Below are 12377 nucleotides of genomic sequence, written 5' to 3'. Positions count from 1 at the left end.
CAAATAAACATTTCACAAAAACAAAAAAATCAGTGACCAATATAGCCACCCTTCGTTTCAATAACAGCAAAAAGCCTTCCATTCATGGATTCCGTCAGTTTCTTGATCTGTTGACAATCAACTTTTTGTGCAGCAGCAACCACAACCTCCCAGACACTGTTCAGAGAGGTTACTGTTTTCCTTCACTGTAAATCTCCCGTTTAAGAAGGTCCCACAAGTTCTGAATAGGGTTTAGGTCAGGTGAGGAAGGAGGCCATGTCATTATTCTTTCACCTTTAAGGCCTTTACCGGCTAGCCACGCAGTGGAGTACTTCGATGCAAGCGATGGAGCATTGTGCTGCATAAAAATAAAAATCATGGTCTTCTTGAAAGATGCAGACTTTTTCCTGAACCACTGCTTGAAGAAAGTGTCTTCTAAAAACTGGCAGTAGGTTTGGGAGTTGATTTTGAGTTCATCTTCAACCCGAAAAGGTCCAAGTAGCTCATCTTTACTAATACCAGCCCACGCTAGTACCCCACCTCCACCTTGCTGGCGTCTGACTCGAAGCGTCTTCCGATATTTCTTGGCCCAGTCTTGACGTTTCAACTTGTGTGTCTTGTTCAGTGGTGGTCGGGTTTCAGCCTTCCTTACCTCGGCCATGTCTCTGAGCACTGAACACCTTGTACTTCTGGGCACTCCAGGTAGGTTGCAGTTCTGGACTATGACAGCACTGAAGGATAACGGCTTCCTGGCAGCCTCACGTTTTATTCTTCTTAAATCTTTGGCAGTTCATTTGCGTCTTTTTTTCTCGACACGTTACTTGTTGACTATTTGCAACAAAACGTTTGATGGTTCTGTGATCACGCCCCGATATCTTAGCAATTTCAAGGGTGGTGCATCCCCCTGAAAGACTTTTTAAAATGTTTGACTTTTCAGAGTCAGTTAAATCTCTTTTTTGGCCAGTTTTGTCTGAGGAAAAGAAGCTGCCTAACAATTATGCACACCTTGATATAGGGTGTGGATCTCCTTAGGCCACACCCTCCCTCATTACACAAATACACATCACCTGATATGTTTAAATCCAATAGGCATTCAAGTTTATACAGAGTTAGAAAAAAATGCCTAAAAAAAGATGATGATATGGTCAAAATACTCACTTGCCTAATAATTGTAATAATCTCACCACATTTTATTCCTTAAACACAAACAACATCTGATCTATGAAAACAGATCTGGAGAGGAGGATGAGTGTGGAGACAACGGATAGGTTTGTATTCGTGAGTTTAGGGCAGCTGTTTCCAGACACATCTTTTCCTCTCAGGTTTCAGGGTCTTCACAACAGAAAAGTAACGACAGACATACTGACAATATTCTCAAAGCAGAGACGCGAGTCAACAACATTTCATCCAGCAGAGACACTGTACTCTCACAACAATAGAATGGTTCATACTTGTCAGTGTACAAGTTTTGTGGTAAACTGGGAAATAAATTACTTGATTTTCTTGAAAATTAAGCAAAGCCACAGTTTTGCAATGTTACTGAAGTTAAATTAATTCTGACTCTGAAACATTTAACAATACACATATGGCACATTTATCACTCATCCCACATCCCCTCTGACACTGATTAGAGTCGATTTCAACATTTTGGTAAAACCCCTGCAACGCCTAAGAATGTTAATTGTTTTTTTGAAGGCAGAGGACCCAGTAAAACCATCACTGTGACATCGGAGTCAGTGCGATTGACATGAAGGAACAGCTGGCTCGTTTGGGGGCCACCAAACAACCTTTGACCCAGAGTGAGAAAACATTTTTTTTTTTTTTAAATACGGGCTGGAGCATTTCAAAGAGCAAAACCAGCCTTGTCTCGTACAAGCCTGTCTCGCCAGATTAAAAAAAATAAATGCCATTCAAACAAAACATGTTCCTAATGTTGAAACAATGAGCTGTTACTGCACATGAATGCATTCATAAATATTTAGTAATACAGCGTTGATTGTTGTGGCAACCATGCAGAATTATGTTTCATAAGCGCAGCCCTCATGGGAACCCAGATCTTTAGATTTCCATGATGGCTTCATGTTGCTTGTTTGTGATTTTGCAAAATTGTAAACTCCTGCAAGTGTTGCTGAGATTGCTTGAGTTTTCCTGGAGGGCCCCATTTAATATCTCTTGAGGTAACTTGGAAAGTTATTATTTAGGATTGTTTACAATGAGTTAAAATCAGGGCAGGCCGTTTCTTTTCATTTTTATAAATTCAGTAACAACGAACCACCAAAGTGTCTTTTGCTGTGTTCGAATTGTCCACTCAGTCACTCTCAATTTAGTGTTTGCTACACAGAAGCGTCACTACCGAGATAAAGGATGACAGCTGCAGATACATTTCAGACATTATTTGAATGTTGCAACATAATTATGTGCCGTCACGTAAACAAACACCAGAATATATGCAACACATATGTGAGGCCATGGAAACCCTATTTTTAGATGAGTACATGTTCTTATGGACAAACCTCTTCACAATACTGAAATAAAACTTGACCACACAAATCTGTCCACACATCGCTTTTTTTACAGCATACTTTGGTTGTACTGTCTCCACCAATGCAGGAATTATGGGTACTCCAGCTGTAACCATGCTATGATACACTAATTTTCATTACAGCCTAATAATTGTGAAGCACTGTCACCCAAGCAAAGCAATCAAAGACATTAAAACAACCTTTTGTTGTTAAACCAGAGGCTTCTGTCAACTTTCAGAGTGATACACACCTCAATGGCTAAACACAAACTGCAATTACTCCTGCGTGTTAAAATAATCCAGAAGACAAACTAAACCGCATACTTACGGGAAAGACGAACACAACGCTGCCAGCCTCTTTCTCTATTGTTTACACTGCTGGGAGACACTTAGAATTTGATGATTTAAATAAATAAAGTCTAACCGGTAAACATAATCCTCAAGTGTATCTAAAAAAAATACCCATTCAGAGCTCAACCTAATGATAGCACTCTGGTTCCCTGCACTTCCTCTCCTCTTACAAAACCACAGCGGTCTCCTCGGTGACCTCCTCAGTAGTGTTGATGTTTTTGGCTAATGAGAGCTTTCTCAATTTGTCAACAACAACAACAAAAAACAGGAGGGTCAGAGTTTATTTGAGGGCTGATACAACATTGTACTGTTAGTTTGTTTTTTTGTTTCAGCCGTTAGCCAAGTGTAACTTACAAAGTCATCCCGCAGAGCAGAGCTGCGTTCATTACAGTAACCCCACTGCACTCAGTCTGCAGAGGCCGTCAGAAAAGATCAAATAACTACCAGTCATATTTGCATTTGTGTAAACACCTGTTGGAGAAGCTGACTGTGGGACAGTTATCATGAAGGACAGATATGAAAGAAGTGAGAAAACTCAATGCTTTTCATTTCATAGTTGTATTTTACTTGCCAGCCTCCTTAAACCACGATGTCTAAACCACACATAAAAGCGTCACATAAAACTGCCCAATAGGACTTGAAGTGTGGCCTGAATACAAGATGTCAGACTGATTCTCTGCCAGAGGACACAGTGTAGAATATGTTTCAAAAACTGAAAAGAAAACTTTGAGCACCACAGATGTAACAAAACCTTTCATCCTGAGTCTTTCTGAGTGCCACCACACTGGCTCCTCAACCTCTCTCGCTGCAATAAAAAAAATTTAAAAAAAGGTCTGAGGTCACGAAAAGAAATCGAAGAGATACGTTTGTTTTTTTTTGATAGAGTATTTTACAATTCCCCTTTCCCAGTGTTAGACAAACTTCTAGAGGCTTTTGTGTCCCAGGTTGCCCATAAATGTGAACTTGCTCTTTTCAGCTCAGTTTCTGTTTGGGTACGCGATCAGGTAACAGAACCTGTCAAAGCCAAACACCTTCCTCTGTCCTCAAACTTTTTTACTTTGTACTCATAATTCTAAAACTGTTTTCACATAGACGTACAAAATACTAACAATTACAGCAGTTAACTTTTTCAGAAAAAGTAATATTTCTTGGTGTATTTATCTGTTGCGACTGTGGCTGCCCATCCTATGAAAAGTCAACTTTCTATGGTCTCCTGGTCATTTCAGGAAAAAAGTCAGCAAACACATCACAACTCGTGAACTCGAGGCTTGAAGAAAAGTTCAGATGTCGTGAATACCACAACAGGGCAGCGTTCACACGTACTGTTCTCGTATACGCGATAAACACAACCTCATTTAAACACAGCATGTACCAGCGAATACGACCATCCTGGCTCCACAGTGACACAGTAACAAAAATAACACACAATGACAACAGATCATCAAGTAGTAGAAGCGAGCTGACCTGAGTGTGTGTGTGTGTGTGTGTGTGTGTGTGTGTGTGTGTGTGTGTGTGTGTGTGTGTGTGTGTGTGTGTGTGTGTGTGTGTGTGTGTGTGTGTGTGTGTGTGTGTGTGTGTGTGTGTGTGTGTGTGTGTGGAGGGGGGCAGGTGTACGCAGCTGTCCGTCTGTTCGGGGAACTTCAAAGGCAGTAAGCAGTAAGAGGAGAGTTGGTCCTTCAGATGTTTTGCCTTCTGAGGTGATTTCTCAACTGTCTGATATTAATGGGTTTGCCCTTCTGCCAAATATAGAGCAATACATTACAGTGCACTGAAGCAGTCCAATGTGTGCTGATGCCCTCCGATATGACTTACAGATGAAGTGCCTCACTGCACATCTGCAGATGAGGTCGATATTGTGTTTAAGGTTTTCTGTCGGGCATCACTGACGGTGTGTTTTTTATAAAACCCTGCTGTGATGAAACATGCTGCGAGAAGCTTTGAAAGCGGACAAATCTGAATTTTCCTGCAGTCCATTAGTGCGAGTAATGAAATCACTCTTTTTGCAGATATTTACCCATTTCAAAACATATATTTTTCTTTGGGACAAATGTTGACAAAAGCTTGTCTTTTAGCCCTCTGATAAGGGAAAGCTGCACAAAACCGAACATCGACTTCCTTCCTTCCCATCGTTCAGTAAACATGATTTAAACGGCTCGCTGAGGCAACAAAAAGTGTTGATATTAAAGATATCATTCAACAAGGCTTGACTGCTAGAGCTACATTATACAAACAAACATTAGCTCCTACTCAGTGAACACACACAAAATGGCCCCGATGACAAAGGCACAAAGTCCTGCAAGCGGTCTCCACCCATCACAGCCCCCCCACCCCCACCCCCCTACTCCATCCCACCACCCTCCCCCCTCTCCATCACTGGTTTGCCATATTGACCCAGGTAATGGTGATAATGGATGTTATTCACATCAATAGGAAGATCAAACAGTAAAAGGAAACCTTTTGCTTTGACAATTCATGCTCCCTAGTGGAAAGCTTCAACCCATTAAAAGGTTCAGCAGGGAGATGCTGCTGGGATCCAAACACAAGGTCCAAAAAAACCACCTGAAAACAAAGCATTTCTAATTCTTATTCTGACTACGTGCTGCTGCCAATATCCACTGTCAGGTTAGAGTACGATTACAGAATTACAGCAATAATCTCACAGTAATCTTTAAAAGCCAGCGTATGAAAGCTTTTCTGAGGAGCAACAGCTGCAGCCACAAGTCGTAATTACTGTATGGATTATTGGATACGGACACACTGGATTTCCGTAGATTCTCCTCAGTTACTTAATGCAGGTGGAACGAGACCAGAAGCAGGAAAAAGCAGTGTCATTCAGTGAGGTATAAAACCCCTGAAAAGTTTATGTGACAAGCAAGCTAAAACACAGTGTCAAAGCCACACAAGATAGATGGAGATATCTGTCAGCCGCAGGTTAAACCTGATTAAGAATTAATGAGTGGTGAATTGTATTTTCTAGAAACTTTTCTTTTGCACAAAAAGTACTCGTGAAAAACTCAAGACTTCATATAAAAGTAACAGAGGCTCCATTTTAAAAATGATCGGTTACTTTATTGGCCTGTGTTACTGTAACCCCTTTATTTAATGTCGTCACATTACTAATGTTGACAAGTTCACACCAACAGCATCCAACAGATTTGACTATTTTTGACAGCAGGTATATTAAGAAACTGTAAAATATACACTCATACATTCAAACCCTCTCGGCCATGTTTTAGAAAAATGATCAAGCTTTATGCATATGTTGTTTGGTTGTTTTCAGATCGGCTTCAAGGATTGTCTTACTGTAAAATTATAATACGAGTTGACGTTCATGGCATAACAGTATTTTCATACTAAAATTAGCCTCCGTACTGTTTCCTTTCCAGGATTCACTGGAGATCTGGATTATGTTTTGCTAATCTCATAAACAACCAGACATCTCCAGATTGACGCTGCATCGTCACAGCCCAGATCAAAAACAGTGGTGGAGGGCTCCTTCTCTCTGTGGTGTCCTCAGGAGTTTGTTGCATGGGAACACAATAAACAGAGCAGGAGAACCTCAGGACTTCAGTTCAGGACAAAGATAAGACACCATGTGCCTGTGACTTTCTCCTGACCAGCACTGGGTTTCATCAGAGCAAAGGGAATGTTTTCACCAGTTGGTTAATAAGATGCTTAAAATATGTTATATTTATGCCAAAGTTTAATGAATAATATCCTATGGTAACGTGTTTACAATGAGTGAGAGTGTGTTATCTGTCAACACAGCATGGGAGGGCAAAATTATACAAAAGGAAATTCAGATATGAATCATGAGTCAATAGATATTCAGAAGGGTCTAAAAAAAAAAAAAGGCAGCGGTCAGGTACTGACTACAAAGATACGACACCTCCAAACTCCACCCTTTTCTCATAATGTCTGATCCACTGCACAAACTAATGGCTGTACAGAAATGAAACAGTCACAGTCCTTACTGCAGAAATGTGCTGGAAGAAAAGTCTGAATGTAGGGAGTTTCACTTCCAACCCGCTCTGCTCTGCTGATCCTCTGCCAGATAACTGGGCCTTCATTTTCTATGCTGTGGCCGAGACACAACAAGGACATTTATTGTCCATGACCAGCTCTCTTCTTCTGAAGGGTATAAGTTGTTTTGACGACATGAAACTGAGGCTCAGGGCCTCAGCAGCAGCAGAGAGGGGTGGCCTTTAAACGAGTGAGGTCTAATGTGGCTGCTCTTTGGCCCGGCTTGATGTAACAGGAAGTGAATTGTATCCTTATCAAGGGTCACTGCTAAAGTCCAGCAGATAGCCAGACTTTGCTCTGATGTCATCGGGGACAGAAGTCTTGGCAGAGACACAATCGCACTCGTTCGATCTCCTGAAACTATTTCTTGAAATAATAGATTAGTCAATTAAATGATTTAGGTCATTTTTCAAACCAAAATGTCCAATGTCTTATATGTAAGTAGACTGAATGTCTTTGGGGCTTTTGGTTGGGGAAAAGACATCTTAGGCGTTTAAATAATGAAAGTGATGAGTATTTCCCACTATTTTTGGACACTATAAAGACTCAGTTAATAAGAAAAAGTTATTTGCAGTCCTAAAATAGATTTGTTTTTTGTACTGTATTGTTGATAAACTTGTCAATATATTTTGAATTCCATGGAGGGAACAGCCAAAATGGATGCTGAAGAGAGGCTGGTTGAAGACGGCCATTGTTCCCCGTATCTTTAACCCTCGTGTTGTCCTTGGGTCCAGCTGTGTTCAACCAAGTTCTATTTTATTTCTGGAGGTTGGAGGTTTTTCTCCCTTAAAGAGGAGTTTTGTCCCTCCTAGCTTATGTGGGAATTGTTGAATTGTTGGGTTTCTCTGTATAATATTGTAACGTCTTGCTGTAAGGACATTAATGTGTTAAGTGCCATGAAATAACCTATGTTGTGATTTGGCGCTATATAAATAAGGTTGAATTGAATTGAATTGAATTGAATTGAATTGAATTGAATTGAATTGAATTGAATTGAATGAATTGAATTCCTATATTTTTATATTTTTGGGGATTTTGTTTGGTTTAAAGAAACCCTCACAGCATCCTTGTCAACAATGAGCCAAAAAAATGTGAAAATATAGAAATAAAATAGAACTTGGTTGAACACAGATGCGGGTCATTTTGACCCAAGGACAACACAAGGGTTAAAACAATATAAAGATAATCAAATGTGTCACAATTTGTGGCGGGAAATCGCCCAGAGTTGGTTTTCCTGTAGATGCCCATCTACTGCACTTCTATGGAGCACGTCTTCAACGCCAAATCCAAAGACTGGAATAAACAGAACTACTATGGATCCAAGGTTTTTTTTTATTTTATACACTTTATTAATCCCCGAGGGCAAATTTCTTCACTACAGCAGGTGGGCTCTCAGGGGGAGCTGCTGCAGCAGGCTGCCACTAGCGCAGCGCCAGGTAACCTGACCTGAGGTGCATGTTTTTGGATGATGGGAGGAAGCCGGAGAACCCGGAGAGAACCCACCCAAGCACAGGGAGAACATGCAAACTCCGCACAGAAAGGCCCAGGACCGGATTCGAACCCGGAACCTTTTTGCTGTGAGGTGACAGTGCTAACCACTGCACCACCGTGCCGTGTGTCCACAGCTGTCCATTTACACGTCCACTAAGGACTATTTTCAGGACCTGAATTGAACCATGTGCTTATCCACTGCGTTGAAAGTCTGCATCGATCAGTACACCAGATGCAGAATTGTCCTTAAGTGATAAAAGACTGTAAAGTTGAAACAATGAATGGCAGAGCAGATATGTATTGGAGGTGGCAGGCACCAGCACAGGCTTGACTTTAGGAGATTAGAAGGCCAGAGAGGGAAGTGGACCTGATAAGAGCAGAGAGAGTTTTTAGAGATTACAGACAATGGACTGAACTTAAACAGGAGATCAGCACAATACGGTGATGAGGTAAGGAAGGTTCATATGGTCGGTCACTGGTAAACAGGGATAAGGAAAGGTAAAGGCATGGGTAGAGTTTGAGGGCAAAAGAGGAGGGAAATCAGGCTCAGAAAGAGGAAGGGTCGGGCGGGGCGGGGGGGGAGCACACATTGACTTGTCCAGTTTAAACAAACAAGTAAAGACACACCAAGATGAGAAAAGTCCTTTAAAATGAAGCTGTAATGTGGAAAGCTGAGAAGGCCTGCCCTTCCCACCCACATATAAATCTACACTCACACGCTTTCTAAAAATAAACATCTATCTGCACCTCACTGTACACCTCACACCTTTTTATAGTGGTCACACACACGACTTGTTTAAAAGGAGCAGTGTGAACAGTAAATAAGAAACTGTAGGTGAACATTTATCTGTCCTTTGGCTTCACAGAGAAATTAAAGTATCACATAATAAACTTGTGCAGTAAGAGCTGTATCTCCCTCTAGGAATGTGTTTGACTTTGTGAGAAACATAGACGAGCTATTCACCGCTGCCCGGGCAGCACTGACAACTTGATCACTGACGAGAGCTGGCAGGAAGCAGATAGAGAGCTCCCACACTAACTGCCCCTCCATGCATGTCACTGGTTAAAAATACATGCAGCGGACTATTAAAACGAACCATAACTTTATATACGATGGAAATGAGCAAACCACAATGTCTCACTGTGAAAATATTCATTAGGATTTTTGCAGTGTAAGTGTCCAACAATCTTACATTTCCCATTCACCCATGTATATGCATGACAGAGTCAGCAATCATCACACCAACTGTGCAAAGGAAATACAATCAAATTAAGTAAAGGTGAAACAAGTAATGGCACATCCACTTCAACGATACCTACATATTGCATATTAAAGTAGCGCAACAAAGCCAAAGTCTACTTTCTGTGTGATCTTTCTGTTTTGGAAGATCACACAGAAAGTAGACTGAGAAGTGAAACCCGACAGAGGCTACGGGAATAAAAGGGTGCACATTGTTGCTGCCCTGGGTAGAATTCTTACTGAAAAATAAATGTAAGCAAACGGGGACTGTGAAGTGTCACATCTGTGCAGCTGACACAGGAGCTGCTGCACACTGGGAGCAGTGATATGAGCACTGCAAGACGGAAAAGTTTCCATGCAGGCAACAGATGACCTGAGACTTTTTTTTAGCTCCCCAAAAGTCTCCTCAGGTGACTCCGTACCCCACATACATGATGGTTTTCCACAGTTTTCTAAGCAGTGAGCAGTATGAGGAATCTGAACTGAGCACAAACTGCAGTCCTGCTTTTATTTTAAACATCCTCCCGGTGGGTTTTTCTTTCTTAAGATCTCTCTGCCCGTCTGTCTGCACTAAGTCTTGCATAAAAACTTTGCAATGCCAACACGATATACATCCCACCTCCACCAGTCCAAACACTGGTGTTGATCAGGTATCCCCAGCTGTCTCTCGGGTACTCACCTCCCCAGGTGTGAAAGAGGACCAGAAGTCCGGCCAGCAGAGAGGCAGTGTCCCGTAAAGCCATGGTTGTCAGTCGGTGCTGCAGATGTCCGTGCTGAGGCGCGTGTGGAGCAAGTCTGACGGGAACTGGTCCTCCTGGAAAACTGTTTGAGAGACGCAGACGCAGAGAGGGGAGCGGCGGTGCAGCGTGGGGAGGCAAATGATGCAGAGGGGGCAGAGACTCCGCTGTAAAAAAAAATTATTAAAAAAAGAACACAAAAAACTCCGCCTACAAGTCTTCCAGGCACTCAATCAGTGTGAAGTCCATCATATTTAAATGTTTCATGTTTACATTTGCTTTAAACAATTTTGTTTTTTGTTTTTTTTTCATTGCTTTTTTTTTTTTTAGATAAAAAGAGTAAACGCATATCTGAGTAGAAACAAGTTATTGAGGTGGCTATTTTTTACAGTGTGCACAAAAGGAGGAACTTGAGGGAGAGGAGCGGGAGGGCGGAGGTCTAGAGAGAAATACAGAACAAACTTATAATTTACAACTTTATGGTTGTTGCCAAGACACAAACATGATGCATTTCCTCACCATGACTGCAATAACTTATGTTTTCTCAATAGGAAACCATGACTGGTAATAATTTAGGACGTCTTTTCTAAGTGAAGGATGGGAGCGGGTTTGGATTTAAGAGTGAAAAGGTGTGTCACTTGTCCCGTATTTAAATAACTGGACTCCAGCATTTTGCATCCAGGTCATGTGATATATTTCAACGGCACGTGTGTGTGTGTGTGTGTGTGTGTGTGCTTGGTGACCTCTGTCTAATAATTACAAAAAATAATTAGACTCTTATTATTATTTAATGATGAGATCGGGACTGTTTGCAGTGGTGTGTTGGGAGGGGAGTGGATGCGAGAGGGATAAACATGAGGAAAGAGAAATGTGAAATGAGATATACAACTTAAATTCATCTTAAATAAAATTATTGTGGCAGTTTAAGAGTTACAATGACATCAAAATAAAAACAACCAAGTAATAACTATAAGGTGCATTGGTAAACTATAATATTGCACATTATATTAAAAAAGTAAGATTGCACACAATATCAGAGTAATACTGCAAATTATACTGAAGAAGTAATATTACACATGACATTGAAAAGATATATTGAACAAGACATTGAAAAGGTAGTATTGCACGTTATTGAAAAAACAATATTCCACAAGACACTAAAAAGTTATTATTGCATGCTGTTTTATTATTATTCTCAGTGTCCAATGTTTCAGCTGTCCTTATTATTATATATATTGGTGAAGCAGAGCCTGGAGGCAACAGCAGAGGAAAGGATGATCACTGATCAGGGTCTGTACCATCCTGCTTTCCCATTGGTCTATTGTATCCCTCTATCTGATTGGTCAAAACATATTTCAGCCGGATGAGCTGACACTGTTAATTCACCTACATATGTTGCTCTCTAAAATGTACAGACCAGACACAGTTTACATCAGTGTTGGACACATAACATTAAATCTAAGTATGTTTAGTAGAAACAACCTCTTTTTACAGCTTTCTTACTGCATGTAAAACTACAGTGTGTCTGTGTCCAGATATAAAACTACAGTGCGTTTGTGTCCAGATGTAACACTACAGTGTGTCTGTGTCCAGATGTAAAACTACAGTGTGTTTGTGTCCAGATGTAAAACTACAGTGTGTCTGTGTCCAGATGTAAAACCTGAGCTGCAATAGGAGCAGATCAATTAATTAGGAGAGATAATTACAGGAGAAACTGCTTAGAATAAAAACAAACATCACTTAATTTTTATAAGTGAAACTTAACACCTATCAGGACAGAGTAGTGTCGTCACAGAGGAGGTTCTGACCCGGCGCAGCGGGAGAAGAGCAGCTGCAGACGCCTCGCTCCCGCAATGTTTTAATATTATGTGACATCGTTAAGTTTTGCAGCGCCGGCTACAGTCGGACAAAATTTCTAACCATCGTGCAGTGTTGTAAGTCCAGCATGCATCACTGTCAGCGCTGCATAAATTCAAATTCACCAATGGTGAGTGGCTGCAGGTGAGTAGATTAGGGAGGTGGGAGCAGGTGAGGT

General features: G+C 41.1%; 1 protein-coding gene across 5 annotated transcripts in view; it reads right to left on the bottom strand.

The window, feature by feature from the left end:
* The window catches only part of mcamb (melanoma cell adhesion molecule b), a 37168-nt gene extending 26731 nt beyond the window's left edge, over window positions 1–10437 (bottom strand). For all 5 annotated transcript variants that reach the window (XM_069690282.1, XM_069690273.1, XM_069690290.1 and 2 more), the window contains exon 1: window positions 10285–10437. In XM_069690282.1, the coding sequence (XP_069546383.1) occupies window positions 10285–10348 (64 nt within the window). In that variant the 5' untranslated portion in view covers window positions 10349–10437. The remainder of the gene's footprint in view (window positions 1–10284) is intronic.
* Window positions 10438–12377: the final 1940 nt, after the last annotated feature.

Source organism: Brachyistius frenatus, unplaced genomic scaffold (assembly GCF_029030835.1).
Source record: "Brachyistius frenatus isolate BFR_SWC_R1_liver_20210118 unplaced genomic scaffold, ASM2903083v1 Contig_1, whole genome shotgun sequence".
In the NCBI taxonomy this organism is placed as follows: domain Eukaryota; kingdom Metazoa; phylum Chordata; class Actinopteri; family Embiotocidae; genus Brachyistius; species Brachyistius frenatus.
This window is presented reverse-complemented; position numbering and strand designations above follow the sequence as displayed.